The sequence below is a fragment of the Setaria italica genome, chromosome I (genome assembly GCF_000263155.2).
Source record: "Setaria italica strain Yugu1 chromosome I, Setaria_italica_v2.0, whole genome shotgun sequence".
NCBI classification, from domain to species: Eukaryota; Viridiplantae; Streptophyta; class Magnoliopsida; order Poales; family Poaceae; genus Setaria; species Setaria italica.
The window spans coordinates 21,400,074-21,423,230 of record NC_028450.1 but is presented as its reverse complement, the minus strand read 5'-3'; the positions used below and the strand labels follow the sequence as shown (position 1 = coordinate 21,423,230).

Sequence of the window (23,157 nt, the reverse complement as noted above, 5' to 3'; positions counted from 1 at the left end):
TTTGGCCCGCTAAGTACCGAGCCTAAAACACAGTCCCCGAGAAGCCTCCCGTGACCCCCTTTAGTACCGGGTGGAGGTTCCACCCGGTACTAAAGGATGACCGGGTGCGGCGGGATGTGAGGCCAGGGGCGGCGGATGCGGCAACGAGACCCGGGTGCGGCGGGATGTGAGGCCAGGGGCGGCGGATGCGGCAACGAGACCCAGTGGATGGAGCGGCGGCGGCGGGATCCGGTGGATGGAACGGGGGCGACGAGATGCGGGCCGGCAGCGGCGGGATCCGGGCGTGCCAACGGCCGGTGGGATGCAGGGGTGGCGGCGGCGGCGGGATGCGGGGTCGGGGGCGGCGGGATCCGAGCACACCGATGGCCGGCGGGATGCGGGCCGGGGGTGGCGGATATGGGCACGTCGGCGGTCGGCAGGATGCAGGGCCGGGGGTAGCGGGCGATCGCGGTGGCGGGCTGCGGCGGGGCAAGGGTGGGGCTCGGGCTCGGGCGGCGGGGAGGGTCGGGCTCAAGTTCGGACTGGCGGGGTGCGACTCAGGCGGGGTGAGATTTCTTTTTTTAATTTTTTAATACCCCTTTAGTACTAAACTAGTAGTACCTGTTGTACAATCGGTACTAAGAGAGAGGTTCACAACCAGGATATAGAAGGCCTAGTGAAAGTGGTAGTAGAAGTATGGTAGGTCAGAGTGTGCCATGGCCATGGTGCACCGACGAGAGAGGTGCGTGGGCAAGCTAACACGGCCGGGGTGCGTATATATAAGGTATATCCGCAGATGTGATAGATAAAGCGATGACGGCATCTCTCGTGGTGGAGCTGCAATACCAAGGCTAAGATAACAGCATCTGCCAATGGTGTAGCTGTAATAACAAAGCAGGGCAATGGGAGGACGGCAAGGCCCTAGGCCTAACAAGGGACTTGCGTTCGTCCTATCACTTCGTATAAGGGGCTATCGTATTCTGCATTGTTTGGCTTGGTAATGCAGCGCTCAAGAATTTTTTTTCCGACGATATACACTGATTATCTTTCATGATAAAATGCCGTCTCGAATAAATGTTCTTTACGGTTCTTAGCTGAAACCACCAGAGATTTTCTTTTTTTTTCAGGAAACTTACGACCATTTTAGATTAGAGGTTTAAAAGAAGTCACAAAGAGTGGATGGTTTTGATGGAGGCAGAATCAATTAGGGCCTACAGATCTTAATGGGCTGATTTCATAGTTTTGGGCTGAGCTGAGATGCACCACCCGAAGCGCTAGGCCATTTCCTAGACCGCCGCATTTCTTCCCCGGGTGTCGGTTTAGACCGGCAACCCGCCTAGGGGTACCCTAAGTGGTCTTTTATGCGGTAAGGATCGTCGAGAATCAAGGAATCAATGGTGACGCAAGGAACATGATTTAGACAGGTTCGGGCTGCTAGATCGCGTAATACTCTACGTCCTGTGTGTTGGTTTGTATTGATCTTGGATGCACCAGAGTTGTTCTTGTTTAAGGGGGTCCCTGCCCGCCCTTATATGCACGGGAGGGCAGGGTTACAAGTCAGAGTCCTAGTCGAGTACTATTACAGAGTTCTACTCGGTATGGCCTGAGTAGTTTTCCATACACATACTTGACTAGTCCGAGTGGGATACGCCTTAGTGGGCCGTCCAGGGTCTACTCGTGGGCCTGTGATGCATGCCCGACAAGCCCCCGAGTACTTCCCTTAGTGGGCCGTCCAGGGTCTACTCGTGGGCCTGGGATGCATGCCCGACAAGCCCCCGAGTACTTTGTAGTCGTGCGCCACAGCCCCGAGTACTGTGGGCACTATCCGAGCAGTTTTGTCGTAGAGGTTGGAGTGTTCAAAGTTCTCGAGTACTGTCGCGTGGCTGGAAGGTACTCTTCTTGTTCCTTTGAGTTGCTTCTGTTCCGAGAGTTTTTATATGGTAGTGCGATGTCAATCGCACTCCATATGGAGTAGCCCCCGAGCCTTAGGTTGAGTGAAAGAGTTAGGCTTAGGGTCAATCCTGCTTTTTGACTGTTTTACCCTCGGAAATCTGAAAAAGAAAATTCTAACCATCGGGTACATTACCCGCAGCCCCCGAGCACTTAGGCGATTTTTTGTCGTTGAAGTGGTCAACAATCCGTTGAAAAGAGTAGCCGTTGGGTGTTTAAGGCAATTAATCTGCTTAAAATCCACCCGTTGCGTAACTGACGCTTAGAATCCGGAGGTGACGGAGATATAACTGGAGGGCCCCCTTTCGGTTAGGTTTATGCCCCACTGTAGTCAGATCTGTTTCTCTTCTTCCCCTACTTTTCCGTTCCTATTTTCCTCCGCCGTCGCGATTGCCAAGTGCCGCTGCCGCCATTGTTGTTCTTTGAGAGAGATCCGAGGGTGAGTGCATTTTGCTGAGGTTGAAATCGGCGGATGCGCACTAAGAAGATGGGCAGGAAACCCGAGAAGATCCAAGGCAAGGCTCCAGCGGTGGGTAAGGTGAAGTCTAAGAAGGGGAAGGAACTGGTGCTACCGGCGCCCAAGGTGGGGTCGACGAACCAGACTGCGCCGCCACCGCCTGGAGCGACGTGGCAGCATTCGGTGATGAAGGAGGAGGCCGTGCAGGTGCTAGTCGATGCCAAGCTTCTACAAATGAAGGAGGTACTTGAGTGGCGCCCTGCTTTTGCGAATGCGTGGTAGTTCGAGCAACACCCCAACCAGACAGTGATGCTTGCACACTTCTAGAGAGAGGGTTGGCCGTGCCCACCTCCGACTTCTTCAGAGGTATCCTTGAGTACTATAAGCTTCAACTTGTTTACCTGAATCCTAATGGTGTACTGCATATGTCAATTTTTGTACACCTCTACGAAGTTTACTTGGGAGTTCCTCCGAGCCTTGAGCTGTTTAGGAAGTTGTTTCACTGTAAACCTCAGCCTAGTGCACCTAGGACAGAGGTCTTTGGAGGCGCCGGGTTCCAACTGAGGAACTCGGGCGCGTATATTAAGTACAATTTAACTGACTCCCATGGGGAGTGGAAGAAAAGGTGGGAACCATGATCCTCGCTTGCCGGTGGTTACTGGTCACGCGCCGAAGCATGCAGAGAACTGGGTGAGCGAAGCCGAAGATACCCCGGAGCTTGACCATTTGCTGCAGCAGATTACTGAGTTGAAAGCACTTGGTCTCACCGGGATTAACGTGGCGGCCAGTTTTCTGAAGAGAAGAGTTTAGCTGCTTCACAAATGGACTCACTCGGGGAGTGAATACACAGGTTTTAAGGATCCATCGCGTATGTCCGATGAGGATATATCTGACGATGATGTGGAGGTGCTGCTGGCCAAGTTATTTAGGAACTACCAGGGAGTACCAGTAATCCCTGCAGCTATTCGGCAGTATGATGCCTGGTATGAGCCAGAAGTGGTATGTCCTTGCACTGGACTTGCACTTTTTGATTTTTGCGATATTTGTTTTAAATATCGACTTCTTTTTTGCAGTCCCGAGTTCTTGCCGGCTACTTGGCGCAGTCGGAAGAAGAAGAAACTGTCATTGAGGAGTCAGAGGACAAGCCCTCTCCTCCTGTGAAGAAACGCAGAGTAGTCCGCAAGATATCTGCGGCTAAGTCTGCTTCAACTCTTGAGAAATCTCATGGTGCCAAGGTATGTAGCCGTGTACTCAATTGTAGCTGATAGACTTGATCTTGCAATCTTGTGATCACTTTGTCGTGTTCAAAAGGCTGTCGATGCGGCACTTGGTGATGATGAGGCTGCTTCTTGAGAAGTAGTCGTGACCGACCCGGGCGTCGGTATTGCGTCTATTGAGGAGGTGCCAGAGGAGGTGCCACCAGCGGATGCTGAAGTAGCCCCCGAGCTGACCGCACAGGCTCCGTTGGCTGACGCTCTATCGGCTGCTGACCAGGCAGTCCTGGGATTGCTTGCTGGAGTAGCGAAGAAGGTGTCGCCAGTAGTTGTTACTGGCTCTTTTTTGTCCAATGTAATTGCCAGTGGTAAGCTTTCTCTTGCGACTAGTTGTGTTAGTCTGAATTGTATTGTGGTCTTGACTGTATGTTTCCCAGGTCTTGCCGAGAAGACGGCGCCAGCGGCTGCTCCTGTGGCACTGAGTACTCGGCCACATGTTGCCGAGAAGAAACGTGTGCGGTTTCCACCACGCTCAACTCGGTGAGTTTGTTTGTCCTTGGTGTATATCTTTAAGTTGTCTTGAAGTCGTATAATGACTGTGCTTTGATGCAGGGATGCGGAGGAAACTATCCCTGTGGAGACAGGAATAGAGTCATATCCCCCGACCACTTTATCTGCTCCCTTGGGGATTTTATTGTCGAGGAAGTACCCGAAGTTGACGTTGGTCGCCTTGGAGCTACTATGTCTATGCTTCAGGAGGTCATTCGCTCGGTGGAGGTCCCCTCCACTGCTTCGGGTTCTGGTAATGCTTCTTTGTCGATATCTACTGGCGGAGCTCTGGCTGTAGTAGGTGTAGAAAAATCCAAAGAATCAACTGCTGCAGGTATGTATCAATAGTCCTGGTATTGTAGTCGTAGTAGTCAGGTGACTGATGATAATCTCTTTAGGTACTGCTTTGGGTGCAACTCCTCATCTTGCGAAGAGTACTCAAAGTCCAGTACTCAGCCTTCCGTCTGAGTCAGAGTTCCAGAGAGCTGTTGATGTGTTTCGGAGCTTCCAGGTGTATTTTCTTTGCTTTGTCACACATATTGAGTAATTTTTAAGGCCTTTGACTGATCACATTGCTTTGCACACTCGGACCCTTTAGGAACGAAGCCATCAATTGGAGCAGGAATGTGCGCGACTTACTATTCCTTGAGGGTTCATGAGGCTGGAGCGAAATCTTTTGTTGTGGAGCGGTCAGATCACGAAGTCTTGCAGTAGAAGCTGGAGAGCCGCTACAAGTCTTTGAACAAAAAGTATCAAGGTGAGTACTTTGTATCTTTCAAGTGTGTCCGACTGTAGTCGGTTGGTGTTTAAACTTGACCGTGTTTGCAGAGCTCAAGAGGCAAGAGACTGCTGCAAGTAGCCAACTCCTTGACTGGAGAAATGCGCACGACTGAGTGGCGGATGAAGCTAAACATCTTCGGGCTATGCTGACAGAAGCATAGGCTGCTTGTGAGCATCAGCGTGACAAGAAGATTCAGAATAGGGTGATGCTTGCTATGGCTATGGTGGCATGCAGAGATCATGTCCAGACCATAGGAAGACTTCGGGGCGAACTCCAAGAGTTGTCTGTGGCAGCGCAAGACCTGGTGAACACCATTTCCCCCGTGGAAGAGGACGCAGGACCCCAATCGCTAGTCGAGCGATTGAAGGCTGCCCCAGGTAAAGTGGCAGGTCTCTGCAAGGCTGTTTGCAAACAAGTCCTTGCTGTGGTGAAGTCATACTACCCGAGGGTAGATTTGTCGGCGGCTGGTGACGGCGTGGCTCGCAACTGCACAGAAGAAGCGTATGCGCAGTACCTCAAGGAGGCGGAGCCAATCGCGTCCAAGATGTCTGAATTTGTCTCGCCAAAGGAGCCTTGAACTTTTTATGTACTCTTGTATTTTTTTCAAGTACCTTGAACGATACTTTGAGAAATGAATGCTGGTTCTTTCTTTTGTTGCTTGAAGTAGTTGTCTTGATGTGGGGGAGGAGTAGTTCACTCCATCTCACCCGACCCAAGGTCCCGGGGTTGGCTAAACCCGACCCTTTTAGGGAGGAACTCCGCCTCGCCCGACCCTTGGTCCCGGGGTCGGATGCACCCGACCCTTCGAGGATGGAACTCCGTCTCGCCCGACCCTTGGCCCAGGGTCGGATGCGCCCGACCCCTTGTCGCAAGGCTTCGTATCGCCTGACCCTTGAGTAGAGGGTCAGCCTTCTCCAAGCTCCCGAGACAAAGGTGCGTTTTGAGCGCAGGTCATGCTTGGCTGGAATAGTTCTGAGTGTCAAGTAGTCGTGTTGCTGTCGAGTACTCTGCTTTTTGGGGATGCACGGGTGTACTGTACTGTTTTGTCCTTTTGTAGCATGAATGCTTTCACGTGGGCAGAGTCAAAGGTCGTCAGACTCATTGATCACGGGCGCATAGTAACTCCTGGGTGGGTGGTAGTTGTAGCGCTTGGCTATAAATAGATCCCCCTGGAGGTCGACCCGAATCAAGTTTTGGAGTAGCAATGGATTGCCTTCAGTTGCTGTTGTTTGAGTGTAGAGAGCCTTCAGAGAGTACACCGGTGCTAGAAGATTCCTCGTAGATTGAGACCACCTTCCCTCCACAGACTCCAGCGCTCGTAGGGATAGCCACGATGCTAAAAGAATCCTCGTAGGAGGTTTCATCGCGCGCCTCATCTTGCAGCTCGTGATCCAGTGGAGTACACGCTGAACTCGTGAGTGATAGGTGACGAGTGCCGCGGTCTTTATCCCACTCTCTTAGAGGTAGAGGTGTGGCCGTAGAGTGGGTTGGCTTGGCGAGGCTAGCAAAAGAGCAACCTTGGTTCCCTCTTGGCACGGCGCGCAGGATTCATCGTTGCCGCTGTCAAGGCGGCGGCAATGTAGGAGTTCCTGGCGTTGCCTTGGGTAGAGGACCTGGATATGGCTGCGTTTTGTGCAGCTTCCTTGCGTGTAGGCCCTCCTCATTGTAGTCGGCAGACCTGAGTGGCCTTGTGATATTGTAAAAGCCTGAGGCTTAAATACAGCCTGCTAGTAGGCAGTTGCTTGTAGTCCTTTTGTATTTCGAGTACGCTTACTCGTATGTAACTTGCTGATGTATCTTCAGTCCTGAGAAAAGAATTACTCCACCACTGAAACTTTGTACCAAGGCAATAATGCTTATTGAGTTGATAGTCTTGAGTCAAGAGTAGTATATCTTGTAGTTGGTAGTCGAGCTGTTGGCTCGAGTAGTTAACATGAGTTTTTGCTGTGATGCAATTACTCGGGTGCTGCTATGGGTAGTAGCGACAAAGGTGTTCTATATTCCAAGAGTTTGGTACTTGTTCTCCTGAAAGCTCTTGCAGTCTGTAAGATCCGAGTCCCCTAACCTTTGATACGATGTAAGGACCCTCCCATGGTGAATTGAGTTTATGCAACCTTGTTGTCTCTTGGATTCGCTTGAGGACCATATCGCCCAAGTTGAAACATCGTTCCTTGACGTTGCGGTCGTGGTAACACCTTAAACCGTCAAGATACTTGGCAGATTGCACTAGCGCCGCGCATCTTGCTTCTTCTAGACTGTCTAGATCTGTTCACCTTGTTTCTTCTGCCAGTTCTTCGTCGTATTGTTCAACTGAGGGTGATTGTCACATGATGTCGGTGGGTAATATGGCTTTCGAGCCATACACGAGGAAATAGGGCGAGAGCCCAGTAGTCTTGCATGGTTGGGTTTGTAGTCCCCACAGAGCATTGGGTAACTCCTTGAGCCATTTTCCGCCTTTGGTGTTGCCGACGTCGTGTAGTCTTTTATTGAGGCGTCGAGTATCATGCCATTGGTACGCTCGACTTGTCCATTGGCTCGCGGGTGAGCGACCGAGACATAGCGAACGTCGATTCCGCTATTTTCGCAGTATTCCCAGAAGTCGTGATTGTTGAAGTTTGACCCTAGGTCTGTGATGATCCTGTTAGGAAAACCATAATGGTGTACGATTTCATCCAAGAAGTCGAGGACTCGGTCTGCCTTGGGGCAAGTGACTGGTTTGACCTCGATTCACTTGGTGAATTTGTCAATCGCCACGAGTACTCGGTTGAATCCTCCTGGCGTAGTTGGTAATGGCCCTATCATGTCGAGCCCCCAGCAAGCGAACGGCCATGTTGGAGGTATTGTGACTAGCCTGTAGGCCGGTACATGCTGTTGTTTGGTAAAGAATTGACAACCTTTGTACTTCCGAACTAGTTGTTTAGCGTCGGCCAGAGCCATTGGCCAGTAGAAGCCTGCTCTGAAAGCCTTGCCAACTATTGTCCACGAAGAGGTGTGGTTGCCACAGATTCCTTTGTGAATTTCTTCTAAGATTTCTTGGTCTTCTTCCCGGGTAACACAGTTCATGAGTACCCCTGAGGATGCACTTTTCCTGTAGAGCTTGTCTCCGACTAGAACGTAATTTTTTACTCATCGGGAAATTTGTTCAGCCTGATTTTTGTCGGATGGTAGCTTGTGATCTTTGATGTAGTCGATGAAGGGTGTCCTCCAGTCGACTTCTATCATCATGATTTCTTGAGTGGCGTCAGTAGTCTGGACCACTGGCGGTGTAACTTGTTCAGGTATGGATGACTTGTGCAGTTCGTGTACGAAAATTCCTGCTGGAACCTCTGCACGAGTTGAGCCCATTTTTGATAAGACGTCGGCGGCTACGTTGTTGTCGCGGACAATGTGGTGAAATTCCAGGCCTGAGAACTTGTTTTCCAGTTTGCGGACTTCTTTGCAGTAAGCGTCCATATTACCTTGTTTCGGTCCGACTCATCATTGACCTGGTTTATAACGACTAGTGAGTCGTCGTACACCAGTAGTCTTTTGATGCCGAGGGAGATTGCAAGGCGGAGGCCATGTAGCAGTGCTTCATACTCGGCTTCGTTGTTTGATACCTCCCAGAAGATATGCAGTACGTATTTGAGCTGGTCTCCCTTTGGGGAGATGAGAGTACGTCTGCGCCAGCCCCTTCAAGTTTGAGGGACCCGTTGAAGTACATCACCCAGTGCTTCGGCCGCTCGACTGGTGTTGGTACTTGATTTTCAGTCCATTCAGTAACGAAGTCGACCAAAGCTTGGGATTTGATAGCTGTTCTTGGCTTGAAGTCCAAGGTGAAAGCTCCGATTTCAACTACCCATTTGGAGATTCTACCCATAGCGTCTCTGTTGTGAAGAATTTCGCCGAGCGGGAAGTCAGAGATGACTGTGATGTTGTGCTCTTGGAAATAATGGCGCAGTTTCCGGGAGGTGAGCAGGATTACGTATAAGAGCTTTGTATCGGTGAATATCGAGTTTTGGAGTCCGAGAGTACTTCGCTGACGAAGTAGACAGGTCGGTGGACCTTGTAAGCACGGCCCGGTTCAGACCGTTCGACTACTATTGCCGTGCTGACGACATGAGTAGTAGCTGATATGTATAGGAGCAAGTCCTCGTTCGGAGATGGAGCAGTGAGTACAGGAGGCTTTGACAGAAAGTCTTTGAGTTGCGTTAGTGCCTTGTCTGCCTCTTCTGTCCATTTGAACTTGTCCTGGCGTTTGAGAAGGGTAGTCCCCGTTCTCCAAGTCTCGAGATGAACCGATTGAGAGCGGCCATGCAGCCTGTGAGTTTCTACACATCCTTGATGCTAGCTGGTGCTTGCATGTTTGTGATGGCAGATATCTTTTCCGGGTTGGCCTCAATTCTGCAATGGCTAATGATGAACCCAAGTAACTTGCCAGAAGGTACTCCGAAGACGCACTTAGTAGGATTGAGTTTCTATCGGAAACCTCGTAGACTAGAGAAAGTTTCTTCCAGATCAGCGATGAGTTCCTCTTGGTTTCTTGTTTTGACAACTACATCGTCAACATAAGCTTCGACATTGCGGTGAAGCTGCTTTTCGAAGCACATCTGTATAGCTCGTTGATAGGTTGCCCCTGCATTCTTTAGTCCGAAGGACATTGTTTTATAGCAGAAAGCTCCAAAAGGTCTGATGAAAGTTGTTTTGGCTTGATCTTCTTCCTTGAGGCTTATCTGATGATAGCCGGAGTAGCAGTCGAGAAAGCATAGTAAAGCGCACCCAGTGGTGGAGTCGACCACTTGATCGATCCTGGGTAGTCCGAAAGGATCTTTTGGATAGTGCTTATTGAGGTCGGTGTAGTCGACACACATTCTCCACTCGTTGTTTTTCTTACGAACGAGCACGGGGTTGGCGAGCCAGTCAGGGTGAAAGACTTCTTTGATGAACCCTACAGCGAGTAGCTTAGCTAGCTCTTTTTTGATTGCTTCTTGTCTGTCTTGAGCGAATTGGCGAAGTCACTACCGTTTTGGAGTGGCTTTGGGATCAACATTAAGAGAGTGCTCGATCAGTTCCTTGGGCACACCTGGCATGTCAGCTAGTTTGTAAGCGAAGATATCGTGGTTAGCCCAAAGGAAACTGATGAGCGCGGATTCCTATTTAGGATCTAGCCCTATTCCGATCAGGGCTGTCTTGGAGGAGCCGCCCGTCAGGAGGTTGTTTGGTTTGAAGTCTTGCTCGCTTGCGGGTTTCACCTTTGTAGACCCTGACTTCTTTTCTGGGATCTCGAGTTCATTTGGATGGAGCTTCTTTGAAGCTGCAAAGACTTGTTGCATGGGGCTAGGTGCTTGAGAAGTCGCAGCGATTTCCACAGCTTCGGTGTCGTATTTGTAGGATCGTCGGAGATCTCCTCGTAGCGTTAGTTCTCCCTTGGGTCCTGGCATTTTGAGTACCAGGTAAACATAGTGTGGTGTGGTCATGAACTTGGCGAGTGCTGGCCTTCCGAGTATGGCGTGGTAAGATGTCTCGAAGTTGGCGACTTCAAATCTGATGTACTTGGTACGGTAGTGTTCCTTAGTTCCAAAGGTGACTGGGAGGATGACTTGTCGTAGTAGTATAGCTGCGTTTCCAAGTACGATGTCATAGAAGGGTGAATCTGTTGGAGTAAGCATTTCAGTGATGTCGAGGCACATCTTCCTCAATGTTTTGGCAAAAATGACATTGAGTCCACTTCCTCCGTCAATGAGTACTTTGGTTAGCTTTGAGCTTGCCACAACGGGATCGAGTACTAAGGGGAACCGGCCTGGTTCCGAGAACTTGGTCCATTGGTTCATTCTGCTAAAGGATATGGGTACTTCCGACCACTTTAGCGGTGTTGGATCTGTTGGTTCAATGGCCATGATCTCCCTGAGTACGAGTTTGTTGGCTCGCTTGGATGCGGTGCCTGGGATTCCGCCAAAGATGACGTTAACTGTCTTGGAGGCGGTCTGGAAGTCACCTTCTTCTTCTTTGTTGTTGTGGACTTTGTTCTTACCCTTATCCTTTTTCTTGGTGTACTCCTCAGGGGGGGCGGGTAAATCTTGCATTACTCAGCGCATACTGTAGCAGTCTATTGCCGAGTGTTTGCTAGTCGGGTGCCATGGGCACTGCTTTATGAGTAGTTCGGTGAAGGTCGGCCCTTCATCGTTTTTGCGGGATCCCTTTTTCCCGGAGTTGGTCATGGCAGCAACAGTGTTGTCGGGTTTCCTTTTGCGATTGTGATTACTTGAGAAGTTGTTTCGAGTATCATTGTGTCAAGTTCTATCCTGGTCATTGTTGTTGTTGTCGCGACCACGGTTGTGGTGGGAGCCGAATTGTTCTCGCTCTTTGTATTCTTCATCTGCCCACTATTGCACCATAACTTTAAGGTCTTTGACATTAGCTGGCCGTCGTCGACCGAAGTCTTGGTATGTTCGTCGATCGTAGAGTCCGTTCTGGAAACACTCGATGACGTCTGTTTCTGAAATGTCAACTATGGTTGCCTTCTTTTCGAAGAACCGTCGCAAATAGTCGCGTAAGGTTTCGCCTTATTTTTGCTTAATTTGACTTAAGTCGATCTTGTTGCCTGGTCTAGCCATGGAGCCGGCAAAGTTGTTGGTGAAAGCCTTTGTCAAATCTGCCCAAGAATCAATTGACTTAGGTTTGAGAGACTCGAGCCATGTCAGCGGTGCGGGTTCCATGCATATGGGAAAGTGGATAACTTTGGTGTCATTATTGCCTCCGGCTGCCTGAACTGCCAAGGAGTAGCATCGTAGCCATTGAATAGGATCTTGCTTGCCATCGTACTTGGTAATTCCTATTGGCTTGAACTTGTCAGGTAGTCTTGTCTTCATTACCCGATTAGTGAAAGCAGGAAAGTGGTTGTAGTTGTTGACTTCTCACTCGCGCCGACTGTTGAGGATTTCTCGTAGATCACTGAAGTTTGACACTTCGTGGTTCTTCCGAGTAGGGGGAATACTTTTTACCGAGTTGGTGCAGCTGGCCTCTCCAACATCCTTATGTCGTGCTGGGGCCTTGTGTTTGCTTGGGCCTTGGCTGTTGTTCCGAGGCTGGTTGACGACTTCATTGTCATTTCTTGGAGCATCATTGTTGTTGGCTGCAGCACCTCTGCTGCCCTCTTGGTGAGCTGTAATGCGAGGAATAGACGGAATTGGTGATTCTTTGTCGAGTAGCTTGTAGGCTTGCTCCGTGAGTTGTGCGATTAGTCCGTTGCCGCACTGCACGAGCTGAGCTGTGGCTTCACTGTCCCTATCTTGAGGCATCAACGTTGTTAAAAGATTGATAGAGGCGATTGCTGCAAGTGGAGTATTGTGCGCTTGAGCCTGAACTGCGTCGAAAGCTCTTTCAAGGTTTGTGATAGGATCCTCCTTTGGTTTCTTTGATCAGAGGTTTCATTTTGTGGGGCGTCAGCTGCAGACTCATCTTCGGAGATGTTGTCGAGTTGTGCTAATCGCCTGGGGGTTCTGTTCTGGCTAGAACCCGGGTTGTTATTTTGAGTAATAACAAGGACTTCCCTGTCTGGGTAGTAACTTTCGGAACTTGACGTTGCAATCTCTGTGGAACTTTCCTCACGGTTGGAAGTGAGTGGGACACCCTCTTGATATGGGAGGTTGTCTATATGAGCGACAAGGCGCGAGTCGTAGTCTCGGGCAGGAAGACATGGTCTTAAACCTGGCCAATGTACGAATCTGCCTTGTGACGTTGAAGTTATTACCGGTCCTTGTGCTGGACCAGATAACGGTATCTCTGGTGGATAAACTGAGTCGGAGTCATCGTCTTCGTCGTACCCGAGATCGAGTTGAATTCAAGTGAGAAAATCCTGGTGGACTTCGGCTGCATTGCGGAGTCTGTGCGGAAACCGTTTTGAAGTCGAAGCCGGCTTGGGAAGTGACTGGGAACAACTAGTCCGAAGCGAAGTCGAGTCCAACGCATAGTCGAACTCGAAGTTGTCGACTTTGAAATCTTGGTTTTTTCCGACCAGACACTCTAATTTCTTCGCTTGGGCGTTGATGATCTACCGCCGGAACGAGCCAACGCCATTGGCGCTGCAGAGCTAGGATCCGAAAATGAAGGTTGCGCCCGCTTCGATGATGAAGACGGGCTTGATGATGACCGTTGCCATTGAGTTCGCGCTGAGAAACTCGACGAGTTCCGCTACCTAGCGTGCCAGCTGTCGGTGTTTTAGATCGGCAACCCGCCTAGGGGGGTACCTTAGGTGGTCTTTTGTGCGGTAAGGATCGTCGAGAATCAAGGAATCAATGGTGACGCAAGGAACACGATTTAGACAGGTTCGAGCTGCTACATCGCGTAATACCTTACGTTCTGTGTGTTGGTTTGTATTGATCTTAGATGAACCAGAGTTGTTCTTGTTTGAAGGGGGTCCCTGCCCGCCCTTATATGCACGGGAGGGCAGGGTTACAAGTCAGAGTCCTAGTCGAGTACTATTACAGAGTTCTACTCGGTATGGCCCGAGTAATTTTCCATACACATACTTGACTAGTCCGAGTGGGATACGCCTATCCCTTATCCTGATCATATCCGAGTACGTCCCTTAGTGGGCCGTCTAGGGTCTACTTGTGGGCCTGGGATGCATGCCCGACACCGGGCTGTTCACTTCAGCTATTATAAGCCGGCTGAAAAGCTGAAACGGGTGATTTGTTGTGAGAGGAAAATACTGTTTGGTGGCTGATAAGCTGGCTGAATAAGCTGAAGCGAACAGGCCCAAGATTCGTTTGTTTGAAAGCTGCTGTTAACTTTTTGCTTCACTACCTTTTAGAATATATGTTTATAGCTTTTTGAGCTCAAAACTTAGAGCAACTTTCAGAGTTCCTCAAAAAATTCTTCCTAAAACGAGGTATTGGTGTTATGCTAAACAAAATTTCCCCCAAAAACATATCAACCCACAGCAGATCGCTAAAAACTACTCCCCGATAATTTAAAAGAGGCCACATCATCGGATTAGGTCCATTAATATCCGTGATTTTTTTCTCCAGTACCGTGTCCAGAGCAATACGCCCTCATATATTTTCGTACGCAGTTCAAAACTTTCAGTCCCTGGTAGTACAAGCAAGTACACACATTTTCAGTCCCTGCATTCTCTCTCGTTATCACTTTCACCATCAGCCTCTCTTGTTTCCTCAAGGATTCGCTTGAGCCTTCGGTTAGCTTGTGCCTGAAAAAGTAATAGAAAATAATGACCTCAGACCATAGTTCGGTAGGACTGGATCTAGTATAAAGCATGCAAAAGTCATTCTTACATTGCTGACAAGCTTGTCCACTATCACCTTCAGGTAGTTCTTGTACTTCTTCCTCAACATTACTGTGATGGAGTTCATTTGCTCTCCAAAAACAGTGTTCCCACTTGTTATGGTAAGATATGCTGCCCATGACTTGAGAATGTCTTCAACTCGGCAGTGTAACACATCTAGCATCCGTTTAACTGTGTTCATGAATGCTCCTAACTGTGATTAAGAACAATCAAAATATCAAATTGGGTAGTAATGAACTAATCATTACATCAAGCTGCAACATCTGCATGCATATCTACCTGACTTGGCACAACATAGGGAGCTATAGATTATCTTCTTGTTAGTCTTTGAACCTGATTCTCAAGATATTTTGGTATGCCGTCTCTCAGAGGCATCACAGTCTCCATGTATTGCTTCTCCAGTGTCTTCATAATTTCTCTTTCCACAACAGCAACAACCTGAATATAAGAAATATCAATTGAATCCATTGCAGGAGAAACATAAGAGCTGATTCAAGGAATGTAGGTGTACATACACTCTCTAAACTCATCAGATATAGCAACCAATCAACACTAGGCTAACGAGTAAGATTAACATCTACTACACAGACACAGGACCCATTTCGTGTCTCAAGTTTGAAACTAAGAAGAAGAAAGCATTCAGTAAGTTATCAGATCGTGACCTCTCGGATCTGGGCCGTCAGAAGTCTGGCAGTGAGCAGTCGGGGCACTGGACGAGGCCGTTCTTGTTGCAGCCGGCGCAGGTGCGCAAGCCGCCGCCGCCCTTGACGCTGTACCGCTTGTGGCTGCCGTTGCAGCCGGCGCAGGTGCGGAAGCCGCCGCCGCCCTTGACGCTGTACCGCTTGTGGCTGCCGTTGCAACTGCCGCAGAGCCCGTACCGCTCGCCGCCGCAACGGCCGCAGGCGGCGAGGGAGGCCGTGACGGCGCCGGCCACGACGCGGCGGAGCTCGCCGGCCTCGTGGAGGCGGCGAACCTCGTCGACGCCGCCGAGGTGGCGGCCGCCGACGAAGACCTGCGGGAGCGCCACGCGCCGCAGGGGGTGGGGGGCGTGGCGCGGGAGCAGCGTGGCAAGCTTCTAGTGGTAGCGCGGGTCCATGGCGAGGTCGCGCTCGTCGACGGCGACGCGGAGCCCGCGCAGGATGGCGCGCACGGCGCGGCAGTCCTTGTAGGTGCCGCGGACGACATGGAGCGAGATGAAGTAGAACATGACACGGCGGTCGGCGGCGGCGGCGCCTGGAGGGTGCGGAGCGCGCGGAGGGGACGCGGACGCAGTGGAAGATATGCGGGTGAGAGAAGCTGGTAATCTTACCCCCAATATCCTAAATGAGAAAAAGAGAAAAAACAAACTTCAATAGTCCACCTAAACTTTCTCCAATTTTTTAGCAACACTAAAAAATAGCCTGCCACCGCGTATATTTTAGCGTTAACGTTTCTCCCTCAATCCTGATTCCTGCACGCCTCCGTGTCCCTTCTATGGGTCCAATACGATGACATGGCCTCTTTTGAAATATTGGAGGCAATTTATTAGCGATCTGTTGTGGATTGATGTGTTTTTGAGGGGAATTTTTTTAGGAGAATCCCAATATATAGTTTTGGGGAAGAATTTTTTAGGTACTCTTAGAGTTGCTCTGAGGTCTTTTGGGAGAGTTTTGGTGGACTGTTGGATTTCGTTTTTTCTCCTTTTTCCTTAAAAAAAGATATTGAGGGTAAGATTAGCAGTCTTTTGAAGTTGCTCTTAGGGGGTGTTTGGATACCCCATGCTAAACTTTAGCACTTATCACATCGAATATTTGATACTAATTAGGAGTATTAAATATAGTCTAATTACAAAACTAATTGCACAGATAGAGTCGAATTCACGAGACGAATCTATTAAACCTAATTAGTCCATAATTTGATAATATGGTACTACAATAACTATTTGTTAATGATGGATTAATTAGTTTAAAAGATTCGTCTCGCGAATTAAACTCCATCAATACAATTAATTTTGTAATTAATTCATATTTAATTCTTCTAATTAACATCAGAACATCGTAGAACATCCGAAGTGACCGTAGAGTCACCTATCCAAACGCGCGGAAGTTCGCCTATTTGTGACTTTTCACGCTGACACGGCCTCCTGCCCATGGCGAAGACGGCGGCGGCGACCGTGCTGGACATCGCGGAGCTCCCCTTCTCCGACCTAGTCCTCCTCCAATCTCCCGAAACGCTAGATGATGACCGCCGCCGTCGCCGCATCCTGGACACTGTCGCGACTGAGCTCGGCCGAGGTGGATCTGGTTTGCTGGCCATCGCCGAGGTGCCGCGCGTGGGTGCCATCCGACGGCGGCTCCTCCCGTTGTCCCGCCGCCTCGCCCTCATGGACCATCCTACCCGCTCCCAGCTCCTCAAGGTACCCCTCTTCATACCCTTCTTTCTTCTCTTTCTCGATCTAGAAACTGAAAAATGTGCCTTAATATGTTTCCGTGGATTGTTTCAGAAGCATGGTTTGGGCAGCGACGTGCCTTTGAAGAAGCTCGATCGGTCTGTGTCCTCGTTCACGAAGCTTCTAAGGCATTCAGGTGAACTCGCCTTGGTAGAGCTGGTGAACAACACTGAAAGCATGAACAATGGTTTTGTTTGTTTGGAGAAGATACATAACTTTGATGGATCCGAAGAAGCTAATGGTGATGATGATATGGAGAATCTTGGTGAGCTCGTTAAGGAACTGGGCTTGTACATGATAGAGCTTGGGATTTTGATCGCACGAGCTTGCGACATTGTTATTGGTGGAGGCCAGTTAGAGCAGAGCATCACTGACTTTGGTACTGCAAAGGCAAGGCTCATCCACTACCACTCTGAGTTGGATAACATTATTATCAGGGAGAAGGAGAACAGTATAAAGAAGAAATGCTCGTTAAAGAAAGTGGCAGTAAAACCTTATCAACTGGGTTCTCAGAGATCCGGATCACCGTGCCCGTGCTGCATCAAGTCAGAAGAGGGGACTCCCAAAATGGCAATAAAAGATAATGATCCTAGGGATACCTCGGTTCAGGGTCAGGCTACTGAAATTTCCCTGTTGAACCTATGGCAGGAGTGGCACTATGACTTTGGAATCCTTACTGTTTTAACAGCACCATTATTCCTAAGTGGTTCTGAGGGAGAAAAATGTTTGGTCAACCAGGAATACCACCATCCTGATGGGCACACACACTTGCAGTTATGCAATGGGAGGAAGATATTCTCTGTTAGATGCTCTCCTGAGAGCTTCATTGTTCAGGTTGGAGAGGCAGCAGACATCTTGTCCAGAGGGAAACTGAAATCTACACTTCATTCGGTGAGTAGACCTTTGGGTTTTGCAGACATCAGCCGTGAGACTTTTGTAGTCTTCCTACAGCCCTCATGGGACAAAACTTTAAGTTATTCTTGTTGCTATTTAGATACTGAAGAGCAATCCAGTCGTAATAATGAGACTTCGATCACCAGTAATGGATCAACAGGCTCTTGTGATGAAGATGTATGTATGCAAGAAATTCTGGAAAAAATTCCCCCTCTATCATCAAGGCTAAGAGAAGGGATGACATTTGCAGAATTTTCTCGGCAAACAACAAAACAGTATTATGGTGGCATCCAACAGAACAATTGAAGACTAACAGTACAATGGTGAGATGCATGTAGCAGCAATGAGTTGATGTATTGAGTTGCTTGTAAGTCAAGGCAGCTCCTCCCCATAAATATGAGGGGAGGGCCAATGGATTCAATCAAGTAGGAAAAGGGCTTAGTCCCATCCTACCTTTTGCTAAGGTCATCTAAAACAGCCCTCCAGCTCCCCGCCCGTGCCACCGACCCCTCCATGGCAGCCGGCCACCCTCTCCTCCCTCCCCAATAATCCACATACAGGACAGGATGATTGCCCCTAAATGAAAATGACTTCTTCCGTTTCGTTCACTGTGACATCATGGCTGACTGGCTATGTTGCAAAACCACACGTAGGACTAAGATGGTGGGGGGGGGGGGGGGGGGGGGGTTGAAGGAATTTTTTTGTTTAAAAAAAAAAAAGGGCAAAAATGGAATTTTCAAACCCCGGGGGTTCCTGGGAGGAAAAAAAAATTTCCTCCCAAAATACTCTTTTTTAAAAAACCCGGGGTTTATCTTATTTTTGATTTTTCCCCTGAAACCCAGACAAAGATAGTGATTCATCAATCTGTGTGTATTTTGCTTAAAATGTGAAATGTGCACTCATGCTGCGCCCCCCCCCCCCCAACCCTCACAATAGGTCACTTTGGCTTACCCTTGTAGTGTGGAGAAATGTGTATGTTGAGTTTGTGCTCCAGTACAGTTTTGATTCACCCTACTAATTGGTAACTAATTTGTTGTTTGGCATTCCCCTGAGATTCTTATGCTGTACATTTTTTTGCAAACTTTTTGATCCCAACTAGCTAATGGTTGCTTTATTTCAGGACCAGTCAGGTACCTCCTTTTGCTCTCTGATTATGTTTTCCTTTCAATATTTGCCATACATGTGAATCGCTAATTAGTATGGTCAGAGAAACCTAAATATTTTAACAATTTCAGGCAACTGTGCATTATTTTCTTTTGACGATGACAGTTACATGGTGCAAACAATGAGAAAAAAACACCCTCTATCAATTGATATTCAGCAGTATGTACTCTTAGAAGCTTCACTTCCCCATGCTATCCTCGATTACATAATGATTGATGAATACTGGTAAGTACATCATAGCGAAAGAGGACTTGGTTTTTCAATCAATCTCAAAATTGGTATTCGTTTCATAGTATGTTTTAAGGTTAAACACCCAGATGATTTTTTTTTCATTCGTATGCAAGAAATTTTATAGTATTTGGTCCAGCTTGACCATATACAAAGCAGTTAAATTTTATGCTGGTAGGATTAAGAAGGTGAGCATTTCTAGAAAGTAATTGTTATGGTGTTTGCATTTGTAGGAACGTTGACCGAGAGATTCAGCATGAAGAGCTTTAGCTTGAATTAGCATGGATCAAGGTGGCTGATATCTTGCATTAGAGATGTATCTGCCTAGACCAGCTTCCTGTCCGAATGTAGGATGCGTAAATAGAAGAGGAAGCATCTTCCATTTGAATTAGGATTACCAAAGGAAGTGTGTTGATAATTTTATTTGACATTATAGGTTTCATGTTGCACCCTTTGGGCGGCTAAATGGATAGGCCAATGCTTTCTCTGAAGCCTGAGATAGCCTTTCTTGTGTGCCACAAGATGTAACAGACAATAACAATATTTTAGTTTGAGCTAGATTACTAAAGGTGACATACATAATTTAAGCACAAGAGCCACGAGGATTCAGTTCTGATGGCTAAAGGTTGTAGTTTCGTAAATAACTATCAAATCAAAATCGATGTTATCATTCTTCATTCGGTACAAAAACAAGATGTTATCACTCTTCGGATTTATGATGTAACTGATGGTTTTTTAGAAATGTTTATTCCAGTGTGTTGTAATAGAAAAATCAATTTCCATTACTGCCAAACACTGTCGTTGTCGCTCACGCCAACGATGGTTCTTATCGCTGACAGCTGACACTGTCGCTGTGGGAACAAGCAGCGCTGGAGTAGGATGCAGCAAGAGAAGAAAGCTCGTGTGTTTCGGCTGCGTCCTCGGTCAGGCACGGCATGAGCTTATACAGGATATTCAAACTCTGTTTAGCACATCATTTCTTATTAAAAAATTACATTATTGCTGGCAGTAGAGTTCCTCAGCTCTCCTAAAAAAAAGTAGAGGCCCCCATCAGTCAGAAAATGGACAAGTTTCTGAATTCCACACAAAAACACATGATCAACAGGTGAGATCGCGGCAAGAGTAGTTCGCTACAGCATCAGTCACCAAACTATTGCCGGAAGCAACTGCAAATTCTTTTGTTCATACATGGAACAGGACCCATTGCAGCAAAACAGCACCCCACAACTCACAACAAAGGGGACGGGGAAAGTCAAGTTTGCAGACGTATCAAATTGTAAAATTACATCTGATCATATCATAATGTAAACAACTCTCATTGGACAGTCATTGAGAGAATCTGGCGTGCAAGCCCCGGGTCCTGTTGAAGCAGTTCTCTGATGTTGTTCTCCACTTCTCCCAACTGTTTCTCAAGATATTCCTTGGAAGTCTAACCACAAGATAAAACCAATACAAATGATGAATCTGCTTTCAATACAACCTTGTAAGAAACAGAAATATCAAACTTACCTGCATTGATGCTATTGCACTCTCACTGTCATTAAACTTTTGCTCTTGCTCGTTCAAAAGAACTGATTTTGGCTCCAAAATAAACCTGCAAGTAAATGGATGTCCAAAAATGAAATGCAATGGTATTATATTTATACCGTAAAAGACCTTGAATCTGACTCTCCATGGTGAAAGATCTTGTTGGATCACTTACACTTTTCCTGCAAACAAAATTTGCCATCATCACAACCTATTAGAAAGTTAAGGCACATTCAACATTGACTAACATTTGGACAAATGCGGTATGATTTCTACAATGATGAAATTCACCAATAAAATTGAAAGAGGGCAAACAAATACACTAGAACATAGTTTACCAACTGGGATAATTGTAAGTTCTTTGATCTAACCACACTGCATGATTTCATTATTCACCAACCGTTGCACCAACATGATAGGCAACATTCAACCAATAATAAAGGTTGATTATCACAGGAATACACAGAAAAAAGAAAATTGAAGGCAACAGGATAAGTTTAGGTTTCAAAACAAGCAGGCTGTTTTCTTAAGTGTTCCCTACAAAAGGTAGAAATGACTCAAGCACGTCCTTAACATTTAATCTCGACAATCCGACTACAGAACCACTCAGGAATTGATTACAAATTTAAAGGAGAGGGTCTCTAAAATACTGCTACATCCGGAAGCCTAGCTCAAAATTTGAACTTCTCTGCTATCATTATTTGAGATTTCTCTGCGGTTCATTAGTGTTCTGTTTTATTTGTTTGGTTAGCTTGGTTATTCCCATTTGCAGGATGAATTTCTAAACCCTATATGTGAAATAAAAAAGGTGAACATTACATAATTTTCTTAAATAAAGTAATATGATAATTTAAGTAGTTAACGGAAGTACAACCTTTACGAATGCATTATTCAAGATGGTTATCAACTAAAAATGACAAAACCTACATATGTTTAGAGTGAAGATGGTCCGAGGTTAGATCAACTTTAGATGAGTATATAATAATATTAACTATTGACACCTGATAGATCATTAGGGAATTAATAATTGGAAACATGTTAGCACAGAAGTCGAACGGTTTTTAACACATTTCGTGGACAAGGGAAATAGGTAATTGGTAATCTTGGCTTCAGATATCAAAACAGGATTATCTACACACAAAATTCTTCCTTACCAACAGTCTTGTAGGTGTTGGTATCCTCTGGCAACTGGCGAAGTTCCTCCAGAGTGAGGTAAGCACGCTTCTTTTCCCCCTCTTTAGAACGCATCTGGGTTTGTAACTGACAAAAGCAAGGTATGTTACAAGAGAGGCTATGCAAAATCGTTTCCACATATAGGCTAGAATTTACAACAAGGAATAACTCAAAGGAAATTCCATCAAATACAGAATCATGGAAGCATAGGAACACAGGAAGATACATAATTCAATCTAATTTAATATATCTGTATTTACAAAGTGTGCATAAAATGTTATTGCATTCTACGAGTATCGAAATGATGAGATAATGTTGTGCCCCTCAATCCATTCAGTTCAACTTCAGTAATAAATCCATCGACTTATAATCCCACTCAACTTTTGCACTTAGAAAAAACAATATAGACATTTTGTAGCAAACATTGCCGGACAGTTAAAAACTGCTACACGCCTTTATCAAAAAAAAAAAAAGCTGCTACACGCCTACACTCAACTATCCCATATGCTCTCGAAAGGAAAAAAAAAAGAAAAAAAAAATAGAAACAGACAGTGTTGATGTGCTATCACTTACTACATCCATAAAGCCAAAGCTCTGATGACCTTGACTCTAGCCCTTTTTATTCAAAGTTTTAAACTAGAACTATTTCTAGAAGCACTGAACCATCCTTATAGCCAACCCTCCTTCTAAAACATAAGCATATTCAGCTTAGTGAAGTTTGGTAGCCACCAAAACGAGATCCAGAAACCACTACAATTCTACTCAGGTACTACAAGCAAAATGCACAAACGCTGCAGGAGTTCCTCCCACAAGCCACAACAAAATCAGACCAAGGCAACCGAACAATGCCCAACGAATGAAGTATGATCTGAATCGATGGCATAACATGCCCCCAGAGCTAGTCTAAAAGAGATGGGCTAGTCTTTCTCCCCATGTGATTTTCTGTTTCAGTTACAAAGTGAGCTAGCTAGAGGAGAGATAAGAAGGGGAACCTGCTTGATCTTCCCGGTGGTATCGATCATCCGCGCCTGCAGCTCCATGAACGCCTGCGCACGAGAATACTGTCAGCGAGACATCGGCAGAAGAAAACTACCAAGAAGACGCGGGCGGTGGCGAGACCCGCGTGGCACGTACCGCTCGGTTGGCTTCGTCCGCCATGGGAGGTGGTGGAGCGGGGTCAAGAACCCTAGGGACAAGCTCGAATCGAATGGAAGGAGGGAGGGGGAAGCGACGTGCTCGAGGCTGGGACAGGGGATCGGCGGATGCAGCGGCGGCGGCGGTCGCGGCGCTGCGCGAGATCGGTCGAGTAGACGAGACACCGGCAGCAGCAGTGGGTATACTGGGCTGGATTTCTAATGGGTTTACAACTAGGCGTGCATGATGAAACCAAAGCCTCTTCGGGTTTTTAGATTTGGGCCAAGAAACGAGAAGGCCTTTACAGCCTATAAGCATTCCATGGATTCTGAGAGAATTCCCTTTCGTCGGAGCCAGGCAACATTTTTTTAACGAACCGTACGAAACAGCGCAAAA

General features: G+C 47.3%; 2 protein-coding genes, 1 long non-coding RNA gene and 1 pseudogene across 4 annotated transcripts; 2 read left to right on the top strand and 2 right to left on the bottom strand.

The window, feature by feature from the left end:
- Positions 1-13,903: 13,903 nt before the first annotated feature.
- Positions 13,904-15,506, bottom strand: LOC101764502 (annotated as a pseudogene).
- A 758-nt stretch (positions 15,507-16,264) lies between these two features.
- LOC101764093 lies at positions 16,265-18,003 on the top strand. Of its 2 annotated transcripts, XM_022823683.1 has the most exons (3): positions 16,265-16,608; positions 16,696-17,532; positions 17,636-17,777. In XM_022823683.1, exons 1-3 carry the CDS (start codon positions 16,342-16,344, stop codon positions 17,762-17,764), a joined length of 1,233 nt encoding a protein of 410 aa, XP_022679418.1. In that variant the 5' UTR covers positions 16,265-16,341; the 3' UTR covers positions 17,765-17,777. The 2 variants fall into 2 exon arrangements, with proteins under 2 accessions (XP_022679418.1, XP_004952447.1); XM_004952390.2 differs by having other exon boundaries at positions 16,696-18,003.
- Positions 18,004-18,380: 377 nt separating this feature from the next.
- Positions 18,381-19,541, top strand: LOC111256101. Its single transcript, XR_002676145.1, has 2 exons — positions 18,381-18,924; positions 19,161-19,541. It is a non-coding gene; the product is annotated as an uncharacterized LOC111256101 (long non-coding RNA).
- A 448-nt stretch (positions 19,542-19,989) lies between these two features.
- Positions 19,990-22,980, bottom strand: LOC101763700 (prefoldin subunit 1). Its single transcript, XM_004952389.3, has 6 exons — positions 22,762-22,980; positions 22,620-22,673; positions 21,609-21,714; positions 20,630-20,636; positions 20,437-20,521; positions 19,990-20,356 (listed from the first exon to the last, which is right to left on the bottom strand). The coding sequence occupies exons 1-6, from the start codon at positions 22,783-22,785 to the stop codon at positions 20,243-20,245; spliced, it is 390 nt and encodes a 129-aa protein (XP_004952446.1). The 5' UTR covers positions 22,786-22,980; the 3' UTR covers positions 19,990-20,242.
- Between the last annotated feature and the right edge of the window lie 177 nt (positions 22,981-23,157).